Below are 20183 nucleotides of genomic sequence, written 5' to 3'. Positions count from 1 at the left end.
TTGTGGACATTTCGTGACTAACAACACAAACTCGTGGGACTGTTGCTCTTCAAGTGGTAGTTAGAACTGATACTATCGTTATTGCGTGTTACTGTGTTATTGTGCTTGGTTAGCGGAGCAAGAACAATGTGTTTCTTGGCTCAGAACAGTGTCGAGTTTAGCAAAAGTCCACAGTGTCTGAGGCTACTGTGGTTAAGTGGGCACCTAAGGACAGCGTGTATTAATAATGTCAAACTAAATGGCATTTCAGGATATGGAGCCAGTTTTTACAATTCAAAGCTGCCACAGTCTTTAAGAATCTCATTTCCAAAAACAAGCATCTTTAAATTTTGAATATTCCTCACTGGCCTGCTTTACTTCACGTGATGTCTTTAAGAAGGAGGTGTACATGCTTCCAGCATCCTTTCAAATGTGGATATCTTTGTGTCAAAAAGAGAAGTATTATCCAAAAAAATAAGATGAATTCATGGAATAAGTTGCTGTTGTCCATGTAACAACTAGCGATATGATTTTATATAATTAAATACAGGATCAGTTATCGAAGAAAAGAAGAGGCAAAGAAGAAAAACAAAGGAGAGACAAATATCACAGATCAAAGATCATGGAGTCAGATTTTTCAGATACCTTTTTGACTCGAGCTATTCCGTCCGTATCTTCTGTGAAGAGGCTCCGTGTGCTCGCTCTCAGTCTGACCACTCTGGACATACGAGCACAAGAAAGCTTCATATCAGAGTTATAGCAGAGACTGTTACAAAAGAAGGGACTGCTTAGGGAAGTAAATCTCTGAGTCCAAGGAAAGACATTTTTAGGATCACACTTAAAAAGCGATTAAAAAAAAAAAAACGGCGATGACAAGTAAAATTTTAGGGCCAAAGCATAAAATACCAAATGTCTTTTAACAGCTCTTACCTCTGCGCTGGCATGTCTGCGACGGCCCTGCTTCCTCCTTAAGGATTCCCCCCTCAGCTCCTCTGATGAATTGTTGTACGACTTTGGAGAAAGAGCGCCAGACAGCGAATCACTTCCTATAAGAAAAGATACACGCAGTAAAAGATAAGCCTCATACAATACACTTGCAGTATATTTGAACCCTAATCGTTTTTACAAGGTACCAATCAGCATGTGATATGAAAGTGCTGCCAACTAGAAGCCATATTTTCTTGCTGCTGTCACCCAGGAAGTTATGTTTTTGGTCGGGTTTGTGTCTCGTTCTGTCTGCAAACACTGTAGCTCAAACAGTGTTGAATGATCAAACGTTGTATGGGTGCAGAGTGGGGTCGTGTTAACAATCCATTCAAATTTGCCTGACGTCCACCGAGCTCTTCAAGGTCAACTTAATGATTTATTTATTTACTGAACAAAAGCCTCATAGCTATGTGCGCTGCCTCTGAATCACATGAAAGATTGAAATTGTTCGACTGAACCATATTAGTTTGTTGCATCTCAAACTGTCAGGGGAAAAAGCAGCACACTCCATGCGTTCATTATACATGCCCAGGTGCCCGTATTGTGAGAAACTGGGCAGAAATGTGCCAAATGACAAACTCCGGAGACTTGATGATCATTTACAGATGTGCTTTTAATGTGAAGTTCTTAATCGAGTCCATGCGAGACTTCCTTTTGAGGCAAAAGGTCACATGCAAACTGAACGAATGGGTCACTGAGACACCGCCGCTACACTACAAATAGGCCGAGTCTAATCGCAAGTAAAAAACATACATGTATAATGAATTACTCTGACAGGATTTCCATGTACAGAATGTTCAGCTGTATTTCTGAGAAAACAACAACACTGCTGGAGAACAATGCAACTACAGTGTAACCAATTATTGCTACTTAGAGCAATGTTAGAATTATACAGTCTCTCTGAACAGCATGTAAATCTAATAATCAAGTGTCAGTTACGTGTCTTGTTTGTTGCCCATGCTGGAAGCTATCTAAAAGAGAAGTACAAGTAGTGCTCCAAGTCTGTTTAAGATAATATTAGGATAATATTTTCTACTCTTGGCTCTGTATAATGTTACTGACAAGAGATAACCCAGGCACAAAACTCTGGCTGTGAGCACAGCAGCCCAAACACAATGTTGTTGACAACTCGGGAGGAGCGCTAATCAGACAAAACTAGGTTATGGGCAGAGTTCAAGAATATGAAGCTCGAATTTAGCATGAAATGTCCTCTTTAAGAAAGTCAGGTGAAAATGAGCATCCCTTTACCATCACTCTCCATGTCATCGTTGAAAAACAGGCCGTCTTCCAAAGAGGTAAAGCTGAAGCTGGAGTCGTCGCTCTCATCAGAAATGTAGCCAGAGGTCAAACATGGGTCAGTCACTGACCGAGGGGGACAGTTCACACTTTTGGCCCTCTGGAGAAACTGGATGTACTTTGCCAGACTCGCGCCCTTAGCTTGAAGACACAAAGATATTCAAATTAGAGCTGCAAACTGTATCGATTTCCTCTGCAGCTTTTTTCCCATCATCCAATAAAATCCTCATAAGAGTTTCCAAGAACCACAGAGAGCATCCTTAGTGTGTCAGATATGTTGTTATGGTTCTGTTATGGTTTAGTTTTCACTTTATACTTATTGCCTCAGGTATTAATATTTTAAAAAACACTGCAAAGATTTCTCTTGCTGTGGATTATGCACAGCTACATGGAGTCACATGACATCTGGATAACCTGCGAGCATATCCAGGCTTTTATGTCGTCAAGAGAAGTGATCTTATCATAGTGGAATGAAAAAGCATCAAAACCAGTGTCTCTAAGCAGATAGCACTGGGGTGGTCTTTGTTGGGATTTGGCTCTATATAAATGATTACATTCAAACTGCTTCTCTATCTAAAAAACAAACAAACATCAAATTATGATATAAAACTTAGAAACTCAGCAGATCTTCCTCACTGTTGTTGTAGCGTAGACTGTAAGTTCTGCTTCTTTCACCCAGCAGGGGGCTCAGCCAGGCAGCATCCAGATGGCCTAGCCTGAAGCCGCCCAGGCACAGGGCATTGTTGTTGAGGTCCAGACCCAGACGGCCAAGTAACTGGATGACTGTGGGCCCGTCACCCCTCTTCACGCTCACGGCCAGAGCCCTGCGGAGGTGCTGCTCGTGGCAGCCTCGGCTTAACAAGAGTTCCACCAGTTCCAGAGGTCCACCTCTCTCACAGACCTGAAAAAGACAGGCCATGATCGAGACTGAACTGATTGTCTTATTACTGATTATTCGAGCATGACTGGAAATTGCAAAAACACATGAGTGCTAGTATTATTGGTAATGAAGCTTAAGTATCATACAAGCACTGTACCAAATAATTCTTTAGTAACTCCAGTCTTATCCATGTCTCAACCCTTACTGTGGGTTGAGACTCTAAGAATGAGATCACGAATGCAAGTCATTGAAAAAAGCTTCCTCCATAAGATCAGCTCAGCCTTTTAGAAAGGGCGACGAGCCTCAACATCCAGATGGAGCTCAGAGTGGACTACCTGCTCCTTTGTGTTAAAATGAGCCAATTGAAAAGGTTCAGGGACACAGACAGGATTCCTCCTGGGCACCTCGCTTTGTAGGTTTTGTAGGAATATCCAACTGAAAGGAGACCCTGATGGTTGCCCCACAGATTGCTGAAGAGATTACAGATTACAGAGAATACATCCTGTCATGCCTGGGAACACCTAGGGGATCCAACAGGTGAAAAGCACCGCTAAGGAGAAGGACTTTGAGAATATCCTGCTACTGTGACATGTCTTTGGAGAAACAGAAGAGGGATGGAGGGATAGATGGAGGGACGGATGGATGGATGGATGGATGGATGGATGGATGGATGGATGGATGGACGGACGTACATAGTATGTAGTGCTGAACAAAAAAGTAAAGCTGAGGCCTGTCAGAAAAATCAGGGTACTCCTTATGTAAGAGATTGATCATGATTGGGACATGTGGAGTTCATCCTCTGGGGGAAAATGATTGTCTCCTCTAGGTTCGAAGTCACAGTTATTAATCTTTAAAGCAATGGACCAGCCACTTCAAGTATTGAGACAGGGACCACTGAGGCTCAGGCAGAGTGGGTCACTACCAGTGAGACGGTCTGTGGATCAATCCCTCGGCTCTTACAGTCCATGTGTCGACGTATCCTTGGACAAAATGCATCCATGGGAGAGTAAGTGTGCATGTGTGCGTATATGTTAGATAAAAGTGCTTAGTCATGGATAAAAGCCCTGTATCCCTGTGTGTGACTGAGTGAACAAGACCTGCTCAAATTGAGCAAGTCTTGTTCCAGTACCAGCCCATTTAAGTCAAATCACGCTGAAACCATCGTGACCTCTGACCTGGTAAATGAGAGACTCATTTTTGGTCTTCTTGTTGATGTCAGCTCCCAGCTCGATCAGACACTCGGCCATTGTCGTATCTCCATCTATGCAGGCCTTTTCCAGCATGCTGTAGTGCAGCTCTGAGTCGCACCACATTTTAGACAGAGCCAGGCACACTGACTTCCGCAGCTGATCGCAGACAGACAGAGAGACAAGGGGTTAGAAAGGGCAGCAAGTCTCCTTTCTAGGAAAGCATGTCGCAAGAAATATCAAACTAGCAGACCATGGCTTAAACGATTAATGTAATGTGAGGTCATTTGTGTTCACAGAGTAGCCTGTGTTTCACCATAACTGCTTCCTGATACTGGGATAGAGACTATTACCCTTGATCTTGCAAAACAGGAAATAATAATCATGAGTAAGGAAGTGCGACTGCAACCGTGCTAGCAAATATCAAAGTTGAAAATCACTCACGCCCATCCTAATGTTTTTTTCCAAATTACTGGTCAAGTTTAAGTGTCTAAATAAATAAGATCAGATATTTGGAATCAGTATCTGTATCTGATGATGCCTAGTAGAAAATATTTAAGATCAAAGTGATCACAAGGACGTGAACATATGTGTTAAATTTTAAAGAAATTCATTCAGTTGTTGTTGCAGCGGTGGTCTGACTTACTGGACTGATGCTCTGGTCAGTCTCTTCTCTAAGGCACTGGAAGATATGCCTGTCAAAGTCTTCTTTCTGCAGTTCAGCAGCTGCTCCTGAACAGGCGTCTAGCATCCTCAATGCCACCTGTAAACACTGCAAACCAGACAGGAGGAGAAAGTTTACGAGGGCAACACTGTTAACAAAACACACAGGGTAGAAATTAGCCTCAAAGGGCACAGCATCCTGCCTTTAAAGGCTTGATTTAAGATCAGATCTACAATTCTGTGACTGTATCACTGTATCCAGATGGCTAGCAACCAATTACATCATAGCATGTGTAATGGCTATTAGCTGAACTGTCATCCAAATGTGAAAAATAGGGATTTAAATATACATAAAAATTGTTTATTAGCTTTTTAAAAAAAAAACTGGTTATGTCTTTAATCATGAAGGATAGGATGAGATAACATTATGAAAAGAAGAACTCCGTAATTTACATTCTGTTCAAATGGGAGCTCTAAAATTCTTTTCTTCAAACCAATAATGTGATTTTTTGATGTTTAATGAAACTACGGGGCGGGTTTATTATGTCATGGCGTTATATCAGAGTAGTAACACTCGGGTCACCTTTAGCAGCATCTCAGAGTCTTCTCTGTACTGAATGAGAGCGGTAACCACAACGGAGGCCAGTACAGGTACGATCATCCTCGAGAGCTTCTTCTTGGACACAACGTAGGTGAGTAGGGTCAGCCCCCAGTAGTGTATCTCTGGAGAGGGCAGGAAATTTAGACCCAGCACAGTTATTTGCCTTTAATAAAGTTCTGGTGAGAAAAAGCTTTCTTGTGTTTTTTTTCTTCAGGCAGCTAAAGGCAGTAAACACAGATTTAATGAAGTGAACAAAGGGATTAGTTCAGCTATTCCTAAGTGAAAAACTAGTCCCTGGATCTCCCTGCAAATCATGTTAAGAGAAAATTTGGCATTTTTTACACTTCATATGCATTTTTAAGTCTGACAAAAATCTAACCTTGGTTAATTCAGTCTGACGTGTGAATGACAAATGTGTACCTCGTTCCTGTGGGAACATTTGTAGTGTATGCAGCACTGTGTCTATCGCCCCCTGCTGGCACAGAAGATCCACCGCACCAGAACAGTCAGCCAGAGCAGACAGCACCTTCAAACCACACGTTTGAATGGATGAGCTGCTGATGAACTGCACGCACGTGCGCGCACACACGCACATGCATAGAAAGAGAAGAGAGACTAAAATGAATTACAGACAATGCTGCATTAAGTGTTTCTCAAAATATGCTGCGCACGTGTTGCACACATCTGCATCAGCAGAAAGTTAGTAACAAATATAAATGTGGTTATGTACTGCTGGCATGGGTGAAACATTAATTAGAATAAATGTTAACGGACATATATCATTTTACACACCATGTAATATATAATGACATAAAACAACTTTCATGATCTGGGACTCTACTAAGACTAAGAGAAGTTTCTTGGCTTGTAAAATAAATAAAAATCAGATTATCCTTAACATATTTGTCTCAAACGTGAAAGAGCCCCAGTTTGTGAAGAGGAATAGATACAAATCCAGCCTAAGCCATAATCTAGTGTACTCTCTGCTCATCCTAAACTCAGACAAATAGGAGGCTTGTGTCAGGAAGCACATCCAGCATAAAAACCGTGACAAATCCAATATACGGATAAAGCCACTCTGGTGGCCCCTTGGAAATAAAACAACAGCCAAAACTGCCCTGTTTGAATGATCATGTCTTCTTTAGCACTCTGAATAGCAGTTTATTTAACTTAATAATTTGTGCATTTGAATCCCAGACATTACTCTGTCACAGATGTCATGGCCTCTGGCAACAGAGTTTTTGCTGTTTGTGTTCTGTTAAAACATAATGAAGCACAAAAAACGTATTTAGTTATTAGTCATTGTGTGAAGTCATGACTTGTTTATCATAAAACACTAAATATGAGACAAATGACTGTTTAGACTTGACAGACGTTCACTTCCTCGATGACATGTGGTGTCTTTTTTCTGGTTTTCACTCTTTTCCAAAGCTGATTCAGTCAGTGTTTATCATCCACACTCAAGCATAAAGGTGGACATTTTCACCGTCCATACCAATATGCCAACTGAGAAAATCTTTTCAGAAATGTAATCACAATCCTTCTGATCTTCTAGTTGCAGAACAGGCTACGGGAGCTCTGCAGCTGAATATTCACAAGGTCCTTTTCTCTTTATTGAAAAAAAATCTCTTAAAACATAAAATCCTATTAGGATCTCCTATTGGGTATTTCAAAACAAAACCAATATGCTCAAAATGTGTGAAAAAGAGAAGAAGTCCAAAATATTTTTTGGTGTTGCCCGTACCCTGTTGAGAGCCTCCAGGTAGAGGATGTGAGCTCCTTCCACCACACACTGGTTTTTCAGGACCTTCAGAGACACGTCGGCCATGTCGGGATCTGCGACCGAGTTGCCGTGCTCCCTTAAACTCCTGTCTGAGAAGGAAACGAGTGAGGACAAGAACATGAGTAAACATGGACCCTCAGACACAACCGAAAGAGAGTTTTTTGAGTTGTTTTTTTTTTTTAAATATCATAGGGCATAAGGATTACAAAGAATCTGTCTATTGTTTTTCTTGTATTCATACAAACTGAGCCAGGCAACTTGCCAAAAAGGACTTACAACAGATACACCCTTGTTTGCCAACCATTCAAGTACAATGAACCATGCACATTCGTCATGTAAAGGTCTTACCGCCTTTGCATAACTGCAATGTGAAACCAAAATGAGCTGGATCAGATATACACAACAGAACAAAAACAGGAACCGTGGTTTAGACTCTCAGATGTGAAAAGTCCCTTTAATTAAAGAGCACATGTAGCAAAATTCTATAACAAAAATAGATGATATGCTCTGAGGGCTGCAACATTAGCGAATAGATGCGATTTCCTCATTATGAGCAGCTCATTTCATACACTGTGACTAAGTACTAGTCAACATAATACTCATAAATGATACTCTCCATCTTCCTTTGGGACGAAGCTTAGTGTGGTAAAGAAGCTGCCCTGCTGGAGAAGACGGGAAAAAACACTTTGCTTGTGCGCCATTTTGTTTGGCAGGTCACCTCTGTGCACAAACACCACACAAAGAACACGTAGCTGCTGGGAACTGAAGTGAGAAAAGAAAACAAGAGTGTACCCGGGCAAAGGAAGACCAAGCTGGCTTGCAGAGCCTCCAGCTGAACCTCAAGATTAAAGTTATGAAACTTCATGGTGCTGAGGATCTGGTTCATGGCCATGGTCAACTCATCCAGACTGGCTGTCCTACAAATACAGGGAGACTAGTTTCAAAGCTTGTGAGAAACACCAAATGCTCTCCTCAGTGTGTCTGAATTTTTTCATCGTAGAATGGGAGCCGTCTTCGTTCGCACCTTCCCTGGAAGAGCAGGTTTAACAGTTTGCAGGCACTGATGGAAACCTCGGCTGAGTCTGAATGTCTCTTCATCATCTCCACCAAATTCACATGAAGGCCACTTGACAGCAGCAAAGAACGCATTTTACCTGCAAACAAAGCAAACAGTTACCGTGGCAACCGCCAAAACAGCACTGTTTTTATAATATATAGAGAGATATATAGCACAGACACAAACAAACAGATGTAGATCATAACTGCATCTCTGCACACCGTGTGGAAACATGAGACTCACTGTTGTTTGTGATGAGTGTGGCGATGGCGCTGGTAGCAGCATTAAACACATTAGGAGAGGCGAAGTGGAGCAGCATGGCCGCCATCAGCTGTCTATAAACAGGAGTCCTGTAGAGCAAATACCCAAACGCCATCATTACATTCAGTTCTCGCACAGACTCAACGGCTATAAACGCACGTGTTAAATGTCACTATGTCACCTTTCATCCTGCTCTTCTTCTAGATGGTTCAGTGCAGCTCCGTGCAGTAACAGACTGTGAATGGCCCAGCACGCAGCTTCCTGACAGTACAAGTGATTTTTACATAAGTTCAAGTCTTCAGGAGTACCATGTAAAACTCGAGAGCCTAACGTTAGACAGACCTGAACACCTGGCTCATCTGCGTGGAGCTCCAGTGCAGTAAAGCATTCCTTCATCCAGCTCAGCTCCATGTCCTCCACCTGCCCGTTACCCCTGTTCTCCTCCTCCTCTCCTTCCTCCAGACCCTGCTCGGCCACCGCTTTGTTCTGCACAATGGTTGCAGCTAACAAAAAGGACAAAGTCTGTGTCAATCACTGTGTCATTTTTGCATAATGGAGAAAAGTCAAGAGACAGTTGCATTTTAGTATCATCTGGTTTTCACCACAAAGCTTGGCAGTTGCTTTGGGTTATTCGTCTGCGTCTACATCTGCTTAAAAACAGATGCACGGCTTGAAGACTTTAGTGAAATAAGTAAGCAAACATCGCGGTTATATGGAAAATGTGCTGCTTCTGAACTCCAATATTTAAAAAAATGTGTAACATCACTATATATTGATGTTGAGTTTAAGACCATCACACGTCCATTAAATATAGTTTGTGAATGTGGGTCCTCACTGAGGTTAGCCAGGCAGGACAGAGCAGCGGCTTGCAGCTTGGCGTTGTTAGGGAAAGTCTGGCAGGCTCTGACTGCGACTCTGTGGACACCATTCCTCACCAGGATGTCGTTGTAACTCTCTGTAAGACACCATAAACCGAGCACCCAGAATTAATACTCTGATTACTTTGATTATTCTCCTCAATCTTCATCTGTCATGTGAAAAAACACGTTAGTTTATCCGAACGAATGAAATCCAAACACTGCTGTGTTGACAGCGAGGATTCAACAAACAGTGTTATCATTACTAGTGAGTTATTCATGAGTTATTTATTAACTGTACATCTGAGAGTTGGACCCATTTAACACTGTTTTTTTTTTTAATTTAGTTTGTATAGTTAACAACAGTGATACTTAATAATGTTTACTGTTGGCTCAGAAATTGGTTTGTAAGCCATCTGTGAATGTTATGTGGATAGGTCATGTTTCTGCATTCGGCAGGTGGGACGGTGGAAGTTCCAGATGCCTGAGTTACCACTGTGTTTAGTTCTGCTTTCACTTTTCATTTACTTTTACTTTCACTTTTGTCAGCTGTGCCATTTCATTGAGGCCCAAAAACTGCTGATAAAACAACAGCAATCAAAACAGTCTGTGGGAGAATGAGCTCAGTGATCACTAAGAAATGTTACTGAAAGACTAATTTAATGGACCAGTATATAATACAGTATGTAAAATGTCACCTACGTGGATGTAATTCAAAGTCTTGTGAGTCTAATTCAATAGCTCTTATCAGCTATGATAATACACAAATTAATATTCTGCATTTGAAATGAACCACAAAAGTGCACGGAGAACGGAAAAACAAATCCACATCCACAAAAACAATGTAATTACTAAATTACATTAGAGGAAGAAGAAGGCCATCAAAATATTATTATTCTCCTTTTCCACTCGCTCTGACCTGAAGTAAACCTTTTGAACAGGGAGCAGGCTTTCTCCTGCAGCTCCTCCACCTCAGGGAAAGCATCCATGGCAGCGATGATGGTGCTGTAGCACCGAGTGCCCCCTGACATCAACACCTCCACATTACTGCCTGCAAAAGAAAAGTACACAACTCCACCTGAGTCTTTGAGTCGGGAAAGTACTGCTGAATTACAAACAGCATAAAACTGCAATGAGTAGTATAACACACTTACATACTAGCTATAAGTAAGATTTACACACTTGGCCAACTGAAATGACTGAGATAGGAGCATAGCTGATCCATCGTCCACTATAAGAGTAGTAGATGGAGTAGTTTAAAGTACATCTTCTACTTATAAGTCATATTTATAAAAGGTAGTGAATGAGTTACGGCCATACCACGCTCATTTGTGATGTTGCCTAATCTCCCCTGCCTTACAGCAGGTATGACAACTTTCAGCTGACTCCACTTAATCAGGCTAGGGATTATTTAAGTTTAATCATTAATATATATTTTGTTCCTATTTTCAGCTCTCTGTCCTTTTTTTGACTCTGACACTGTTACTGGTACTTTCCACCATTCTCCTGGACTTCCTGGCAGCATAACAAAAGTCTCTTTTAAACAGTGTTTAAACAGTCTTTGCAGAACTTGCTCTCCTGGCAGCAATGAGTGCCTGCTTTTAAAGAGTGCAACCTTTGGGTTTGTTGCAATGACCAAAATAAAAGGAATCCCAGTTAGAAACTACTGTTAATGTTAAGTGCTTTTTAAGTTGAAGATAAAGCAAAGTATCTCATCAATATTAGAGAAAATACCAAAATAGTGAATAGTGATTCCAAATCAGCCCTAAAATCCTTCGGTAAATTGTAACTGATGATCATTTTCATTTTAATATATATCGACTTCCCTTATAAGACACAATAACTGATCATTAATTCTTTGAGTTACAGATTAAACAGATAAGGTGCTGTAACAAAGTTGGACAGCAAATGCCCTCGATCTGTCCTGGCATCCTGACTCATGCCATTTTAAATTATGGATAACTTTTTGGAAGATGCCAAAAGAAATAATAATATTAATAATGCAATCCTTGTAATCCTAAAAACAGAATTCGGACTTCCCACGTCCTGATAATTTCATTTAGTGTTCCTAAAAATAAAAATAAATTTCATGGAACTGTAGGAAGTCTCCAATGCAATTATCTGCTGCATTCGTAACATGTTTGACTGGGAAATATACTTCAGAGAGTCTTCACTGAATAAGCTGCTATGTTTTCTCACAATGACGATTTGACATTTTTCTTTCCAACCATGCACGGCTATCCTGTCCCACAAGTTCTCAGAAGGACACTTATTGTACACTTATTTAATGGCATTAGAGGGATAATGGAAATTTAATCAAGAGTCCCTAAAAAGCATTACAGTGACATCATGGTCTGGTGGTCTGTCTACAAACTGACCATGCGAGGTTTTATGTGCTTGTTTCATAACCTGTGTTTGTTACCACTGTGGCTTCAGCAAAGCAAAATGAAGACGATATTAGCCGAGGGAAACCACATACTTCAATTCTGCAGTAAGAATAACACGGGTTTTTTTTTTTTCTTTACTCTATGGACATCATAAAGATCACTGTGATGTCATCAGGACTTACCAGGGTGAGCCAGAGGAAGCAGCGCTTTTAAAGCCTGCAGCTGCATCTCTGAGTTGTCCGGAAACCTCTTGAGTGCTGCCAGAACCACAGCGTGATCCTGGTTCTCCACAAACTCCACAAGGTGGTCATCACTGACTGCAAACACAGACGCAGTAAAGATACAGCTGCCGTTCACCAATACACAGAAGAAAATGTTAATGTGAAGCTAACAAAATGCTCAATTTGACATGCTGGTGTGGATGATTATATGCCAAACTTTGTGTTCCAAATGTACATTCGACATTAATATAGAAGTACATAGATGTATTTGTATATTCTTTTTCTTTTTTTGTTAACTTTATTCGAGTTTTTATTCTTCGGTGCACCGTGTTCCTCTTTTGTAACGTCTCCATTAATATGTACAAACAGGCTACCTATATACATGTCAACATCCTCACATTAGCACATTAGTAATTGAATACGGTGACATTATGTGATTGAAACTGCATGATGTGTGTTCTTCTGCATTGATTATTAGATTATATTAATAAGTGATTGAACAGGTGTACCTAATGAAGTGCAGACTGATTAACAGTAAACAAATTCTGGTAAGAAGTCAGAAAAAGTCATTACAGACTGGAAACACTGAGCAAGAAATACACACAAATGCAGAATCACAGCGAGATTTATGAAATGTGTGTCCCAAAAAGCAGTGACGATGATGATGATGATGTAAGAGAGAAGCCTGCATCACTGAGGCAAATAAGAACGAGAAAGTCCAACTGAAGAAACGTAAGCAGGAAGACAGGAAAGTGTTTCCTGGAGAATTTAACGGGTTAAAATAACAAGTGTTAAATACCATTCCCCCCAGGACTCTCGCTGCGGCTCTTTATTTCATTTTTCTTTAGGCATTCACATTCCGACTTGGAACCACCCTCAGGTCACAAAGACAATGACTGCATGCTGTATTTAACAAGCATTACACTCACATGACATAGAGCATAGTTGTTAAACTAGTTTAATCTCTTTCCTAAAATAAAAGTCAGGCAGTGTCACCGATCAGTGTAAGACACTAGAAACACAAAGACAGTGTAGACTACACATTTAAGTTCATAATAAATCCACATGCTACGAGGTTGGAGTGTGTATCTACCCACCTTCCTCCAGAAGCAGCTGCAGAGCTGTGCAGCCTTGGAGTTGCACTTCTTCACTTGTAGGAAACGCCTTCATGGCGTACACCACAAGGCCAAACACGTCCTCCTCCTCCTCCAGCAGCACCAGCAGAGGAATCTTGGCTATGTACGAGAGATAAAATGTCAAGTACAATGAATATCTGTTTGCAGCCATTCACCAAAAATTATTTTCGGCTTCGATTATCTTATCTGAGCCTCTCGTTAAACTTCCCGTCTAGTTTTATACCCAACCAGCTCAAACAAAAAGCAATAACCCTAAACCTGCAGATTAAAAACATTTCAGAATTTTTATTCTATTGACCGCTCCTCTTATTACAATGTATGGGTTAGCTATGTTATCAGAAAATGTTTTTTTCATAAATGCATGTTGGATAAGTGGTGAAATTCTTCTGACAAGCACAGATATTATTATTAGATTATGTAAACATTTTTTAGAAGCAGGAAATATTTGTTCCATTGTTGCTGGGTTCTTGTACTTAGCAGTGGAGTTGCCAACATTATAAGTTCACAGAAAATCCAGCTAGTATGCAAACCATGTAATGCTTGAATTAGCTGAACCTTTCTAAGAAGCCTCAAATCACTCAGCTACACATTAGAGTAGAAAGGAGTGCGACTGTGCAGGCAAACAAATCACTTAAAGAAAAACAAGGTGGTTAACCTGGACACATTAAAGAGTCTTAAATGACAAATAAGACTTTTGGCGGTGCCATCTGTAGCAGGAAGGACCTTCGGTGTATTCATACCTGATCTGAGCAGCAGTGCCAAGGCTCTGAGTGCAACCATGGTCACTCGACAATCTGCGCTGTACTGAGATAACACCTTGAGGATCTGCCTGGAAAACATACAACAAGCAAAAACTTCACCAAGGCTGTCGCCAAATAGATTAGGTCATTTTTTCCATCTCCATTGAAAGACCAAACCTTTGCAAAAATTAACTGAATTAAAACTTATTTTATGATATATATTGTTTTAACTACTTCACCCTAAATACTAACTTGATTATTTAATCCCGACAACAACTTCAAATGAAATTACACTCACAGGCCGTTAGTCCCCTTTTTGCCTTGAGATTTACCATGACTCGAATCTCCTATTCGACCACATCCCAGAGGAGTCCTACCAGGCTGAGAACTGGTGACTGTGGAGGTCATTTAAAGTTCAGCATAGGCATTGTTGTGTTCAAGAAACCAGATTGGGATGATTTGAGCTTATACATGGTGCACAGTTGTGTTAAAGATGATGGGCACACTGGTCATAAAAGGATGAACATGATCAGCAACCATACTCGGTTACGCTGTGGCTTTTTAACGACGTTTAATTGGTTCTGTTGGTACTAAGGAGCCCAAAATGTGTCAGGAAAATATGCATTAAAACCATTTCGCCACTACCAGCCTGAACAGTTGCTACAAGGCAGGATGGATCCATGCATTCATGCAGTTTATCCCAAACTCTGACCCTCACATTTGAACGTTGCAACAGAAATCAAGCCACATCACAGCAGGTAACGTTTTTCCAGTTTTCTGTCGTCCAATTTTGACAAGATTGTTTTAACTGTAGCATTAGTTTCCTGTTCTTGGTTGACAGGAGTGACACCCAGTGCAGTCTGCTGCCCCTGTAGCTGTTTCAGCGTTCAACATGTTGTGCATCTCTGCTGTGCATCTCAGAAGAACATTCAGAGATGCTCTACTGCATAACTTGATAGTGCCAAGTTGTTTTTGGAGTTACTGTTTGCCTTACTATAAAGTCTGACTACTGTCATCTGACCTTTGGTATAAACAAGGGGTTTTTGCCCAGAGAACTGCCGTTCACTGGACATTTTTTCTTTGAACCACTCACTGTAAACCCTAGAGATTGTTCTGTGGGAAAAACCCAGCAGTTTATGAATTACTCAGCCCAGCCCATCTGGAACCAACAGCAACAACATGCAACATTCAAAGTCACTCCAATCACCTTTCCTTCCAATTTTAATGCTTGATTTGAACTTGAGCAGGTTGTCTTGACCACGGCTACATACTTCATGTACCTTCGTGTGGCATGAGCCATCATGATAGTCATTCATTTAAATGAGTGGTGCTGCATCAAGCCCACAGCTGCCAGAGAGTCTTCACTTACTGGTGCACTCCCTCTACCTCCCACTCTTGGGCTTCATCCAAAGGTCTGGTTAACTGGTCCAGTGTAGTGGGGCATATTTCAATCAGCTGACACAGCAATGACCAGCCAACCTGTAAAAAGGAAGAACAAACAATTTATTAAAATGACGGGAATGAGTCATTATAATAAACCAATGAAAAGTAATGATTCTGATCTCAAGCATACACATTACAGTACTGAGAAAGAGCGCCACAACCTGCTGCCATATATGAATCTTACAATCTCACTTTCAGTTTGCTTCAATATGCAGTCTTACCTCTGATAATTAGCATTACACGTCAGTCACAAGACATGCTAGACGTGTAGGTGCGTCAGTCCACAGATGATTTGTCAACAACAAAGAGCTGAGGCTGTTTTAGCGAGTGATGCTGCTGAACACACCTCACCTCACCCAGATAGCACCACCTGCCATAATAATGGCTAATTCTTGTTGTGTCATTCATTACCTGCTGGACTCCTCTGCTGCTGATGTGGGTAGACAGAACCAGCACGAGGGGCACGTGGACATCTTTGTCTTCAAACAGTTCAGCTGCTACAACATGGAACAAGAGATAAGAAGACACGATGAGTCCCATTAGTTTTGAATAGAGTGACTGGGTCTTTTACCCTCATTCCTATTTTTAAATGTGCATAACAAGGCAGCATTACAGCAGGGCTTCATTGTGCAGGTACAAGTCTGTGCTTAAAATCTACAAATCTAAGTCAATCCCATTTTAAATTTGATTTCAGGTAACTTGAATGTGTTTTCACACCTAGTTTTAAGTAAACTATAATGGCCTTAGTATGACCCCAAAGACATTATGTTTTGTATTTAAGATAAGATATGCTTTATTTATCGCCAAAACTGGGAAATTACTCAAAACAGCTAAATCATTAACCTGCTGTATAACAAACCTTAAAGTAGAACATATGAACGAATAAATACAGCATCAATAGACTAGAAGATGGAAGGATGGAAGGGGAAAAATGCACAAAAGGATCAGAGTTAAAAAAAACAAACAAACAAAAAAAAACAAGAAGAGTGAATTACATTGTGGGCTGAAATAAATAAAACCATAAAAACGATCATGCAAAAGTAGTGAGTGTCATATCACATTTCACACTGGGCAAATACTACTTGATTGAATAAAAAAAATTTAATCTGACCTAATTCTCATAAGGCAATGAAAAAATGCCAAAAGGAAATGATGGCTGTTTATGAGCAGCGTGATGATGCACACGCTGAAACAATGTGCTTCCTACCATAGTCGGTGTGCGCCAGGAAAAGCAGATCCTGGATGATTTGAATCAGCGTGCACAGTTGCCTGTCTTCCTGGGGAGTTTTCAGCCTCACCAAAAGTTTTTTCAGCCTTTCTTCCAGCTCCTCTTTGTTAACCATGGTCTTTAAAGTGCGGTGTTCCAGCTGACGACTTGACGTGCATTGAGGTCAATCACTGCGCTCTCTCAGAACCGACAACGGCCTTCGAGCGGCCACACTGAGCGCAGCATTAGCGTATAAATAACTCACTGAAAATCCACTGTAGTTACTCATGTCTTTACAAAACATTACTGAATTGCTGTGTTGCATAATAATACAGTAGCTACAGACAGCTATAAGTGGCTGTCGCTACAAGGGAAGCGGTCAGTGTCGCGGAGTTTTGGTTCCGACATCACAGTCCTCGGCTAACTTTCCTGTGGCAGAGAATAAGTTCCTCTTTGCGGAGTCGGTGACTTTATGTTGCTTGGATGTGAAAACGAAGCGAGTCCTCTCTGAAAGGCGTGTTCCTGCTTTCCTACGATCGCATCATATGACTGCAGGCAGTAAAAACTCCCCGCTTACAGAAGAGGAAGCTGAAAATAGAGTCAGAGAGAATCCGACTTTCTCTCTGGCAGGGGAAGCAAGTCAGACAGAGAGCCAAGTCAAGCGGCTATTACGTTACCCCCCAACGGTTTTTTTGTTGTTTGTTTTTTTGTTTTTTACTTCAGGCTACACTTTTACAGGCTAACGAGTGGCTTCAGTGAGCCCTCCCACTCTGCGTCTAATGCCAGTTGCTGATTTACAGATTTACAACAATGCAGCTTGACCTGGCACTGACATTTGCTGTGTATGATGGAGGAAAATTCCCACACTAAAGCAAACTCTAAAATATTTTTTTAATTATTTCAGTTAGTCTCTATATTAGGTGTCCTCCCAAAGTAATCACCCCTGTATACTAGGGGTGAGCGGATCGATACCAAAGCTTGTATTGGTATTGAATCGATAATAGGTAATATGATCGATACTTTGTTTTTTTAATGCTGTGTTCCTGAATAAGTCGGAAGTTCCGAATTCCCGGTGAGAAATATTTTGTGGAATGCCCCCTCAACTCAAAAATCCCACCACAGCAGCAGCCCCACATAGAATTAACATAACTAGGTGGCATCACTGAACGTAAACAACAGTAAAACTGTATACTTTTAGTCTGTACTGCCACTGTTGTCTAGTTGTGACACAATAAAGTCATAGTGGAGAAATTCCTACATGCATCGCTGTTTGCAGTGTTTTCATTTACAGCTATAAATATCTCGACACCAGGTGCACCTAAGTCATGTGACTCCACAGCAACAAACCACAGGGAGGAGGTGAGGGTGGAGCAAAGTGTGGCTGCCTGAAAGGACCGGTGTTTGCACAGACGTTTCTACTTTTTCATGAAGCAGGAGCAATATCAATGCTGGGATCAGTACTTTCAATATTTGCATCAATGCACCCATCCCCTCTTGTTAGAGTTACACTGTATTGCTGTTTTTTTGCAATATGATTTGGCTTCCAAAGTAAAAGCTTTTTCAGTGTTGCTTTGTACCTAATGGGGAAAATTGGAAACAATTTGGTCAGAATATCTTAGCATCCGCTTGGCTTGCTGCCTATAAGTTGGAGTCTTTCCTGGTGGATGAGAGGGTTTGTTCCCTGGACCTTTGAGTTGGAGAATGGGTCCTGGCTGTCGTCTGCGCCTGTGCACCAAACGAAGGTTCAGAGTACCCGGCCTTCTTGGAGTCCCTAGGTGGTGTGCCTGGGGGTGCTCCACCTGGGGACTCTGTCGTCTTACTGGGAGACTTCAACGCTCATGTGGGCAACAACAGTGAGACCCAGAGGCGTGTGATTGGGAGGAACGGCCTGCCAGATGTGAACCAGAGTGATGTTCTATTACTAGACTTCTGTGCAAACCAGAAATTGTCGATAACAAAGACCATGTTCAAACATAAGGGTGTCTATAATTGCACATGGCAATAAGAGACCCTAGGCTGCAGGTTGATGATCAATTTTGTAATTGTATCATCAGACCTGTGGCCCTATGTTCTGGACACTTGTGTGAAGGGTGGACCTTTTTCTCCCACAGAGAGGAAAGTAAATGAGTGTGAGGCTAAAACAAGAAATCATTGACAAAACTATGTTGTTTAAGTTATATAACACAAGTACAAACTATGTTATAGTCTAGGTACGTCCAGTATCCCTGGAAGCTGTGGTTCAGGTCCAGCTGTTCCCTGGCAAGGAGAGCACCATCTGATTTGAGGATTGGATGAGAGTCGGTGAGCACAGAATATCAGCTTGACATCGTGGTCATATCTTATTTTTCCTGTATTTAGCATTGGGTACAACCCCACGGCTCATTTTTAAAAATGTCTGCAGATAAAAGAAACGTCATCGATCACAGGAGGAAGACTGAAAGTTAGACTGTACTTTTTCTTGTAATTTTAGTGTAGGGGATGAACCTGTGATATGCCTAAATATCTTCACTTTTCAGCAGTTTTTTTTTATCATTCAAAACTATTCTGAAAGACTACTTAAATAAAGAAAGAAGGAAGAGAAACTTCTAAATCTATTTCTAATCCTCATGCATCCATTGTTGGCACCTTCGTCGGTACTCATGACTTCACTTTTCCCAGAAATCTTTTACCTCCACCTTAATTATGCCCCCCCAAGATTCAAACTGTAATTGTGCGACTGATATCACCAGGGTTGTCTCTGGTTTACTTCCCAAAAGAAAACAAACAAACAAAAAAAACAAAAAACAAAAACATGATCCACTTTGTATTCCCACACCTTTCTATCAGAACATGCATGAATTGTTGAATCGGACCACACAGACCATTCTTTGCTCCCCATGTGTAGGCTATCAGTGAGCCTTGAGGGCTCATGACCTTGTTGCTGATTTAACACTGCTCCTAAACAGTTTAGTATTGGAGATGCTCTGACTCAGTTGTTTAGCCTTCACAAATATATCCCACCCACTAACACATAATCAGTGTTATTCACGTGACCACTGGGCATTCATGTTATGCTATTGTTGATGTATGTTATATTTTTTGTATTCGGTCACTTGTTGTTTAGAGATTGTAGTCCTGAAATTTTATTGTAGGACTCAAGACTGCTTAGTGTGTTTTAAAGTATACATTAGACCACGATTTGGATGGGTTTTGCTTTTTGCACAATTTATATGTAGGAAAGCCCGGTGGAAAACGTGTCTTTATCTGTCAAGTGTCTGTTTGTTCTCTAAAGTAATAGTTAATATTTACCTCCGCGAAACGTATCCATCTAAATCTGCCCAAACTTACTAATAGCGCATAATAAAGTGCTCACAGTTAAAATCTTTGCCATGTTTTGTGGCCAGTGCAAATTCTTGCTGTCTTGGCTCATTAATCACGACTACCATAAAAAGATCCAGTTGGGCTACATTTTACAGTTCAAATGGGCGTGTTTACGTTTTTTTTTTCAGGGATAATATC

General features: G+C 41.0%; 1 protein-coding gene across 1 annotated transcript in view; it reads right to left on the bottom strand.

Annotated features, from left to right (window-relative positions):
• Positions 1-17610, bottom strand: part of lrrk2 (leucine-rich repeat kinase 2) — a 30704-nt gene extending 13094 nt beyond the window's left edge. Inside the window, exons 1-22 of the mRNA XM_031731863.2 lie at positions 16686-17610; positions 15890-15975; positions 15405-15514; positions 14036-14124; positions 13257-13394; positions 12121-12255; positions 10471-10602; positions 9530-9649; positions 9037-9197; positions 8876-8955; positions 8677-8783; positions 8401-8530; positions 8169-8293; positions 7338-7465; positions 6014-6158; positions 5576-5715; positions 4976-5101; positions 4318-4488; positions 2899-3163; positions 2215-2403; positions 910-1025; positions 625-697 (exon numbers count right to left, since the gene is read on the bottom strand). Of these exons, the coding sequence (XP_031587723.1) occupies positions 625-697; positions 910-1025; positions 2215-2403; positions 2899-3163; positions 4318-4488; positions 4976-5101; positions 5576-5715; positions 6014-6158; positions 7338-7465; positions 8169-8293; positions 8401-8530; positions 8677-8783; positions 8876-8955; positions 9037-9197; positions 9530-9649; positions 10471-10602; positions 12121-12255; positions 13257-13394; positions 14036-14124; positions 15405-15514; positions 15890-15975; positions 16686-16821 (2902 nt within the window). The 5' untranslated portion in view covers positions 16822-17610. The remainder of the gene's footprint in view (positions 1-624; positions 698-909; positions 1026-2214; positions 2404-2898; positions 3164-4317; positions 4489-4975; positions 5102-5575; positions 5716-6013; positions 6159-7337; positions 7466-8168; positions 8294-8400; positions 8531-8676; positions 8784-8875; positions 8956-9036; positions 9198-9529; positions 9650-10470; positions 10603-12120; positions 12256-13256; positions 13395-14035; positions 14125-15404; positions 15515-15889; positions 15976-16685) is intronic.
• Between the last annotated feature and the right edge of the window lie 2573 nt (positions 17611-20183).

This window comes from Oreochromis aureus, linkage group 7 (genome assembly GCF_013358895.1).
Source record: "Oreochromis aureus strain Israel breed Guangdong linkage group 7, ZZ_aureus, whole genome shotgun sequence".
Lineage (NCBI taxonomy): Eukaryota > Metazoa > Chordata > Actinopteri > Cichliformes > Cichlidae > Oreochromis > Oreochromis aureus.
The sequence above is the reverse complement of the archived record's forward strand: the minus strand, read 5'-3'. Positions and strand labels throughout refer to the sequence as shown.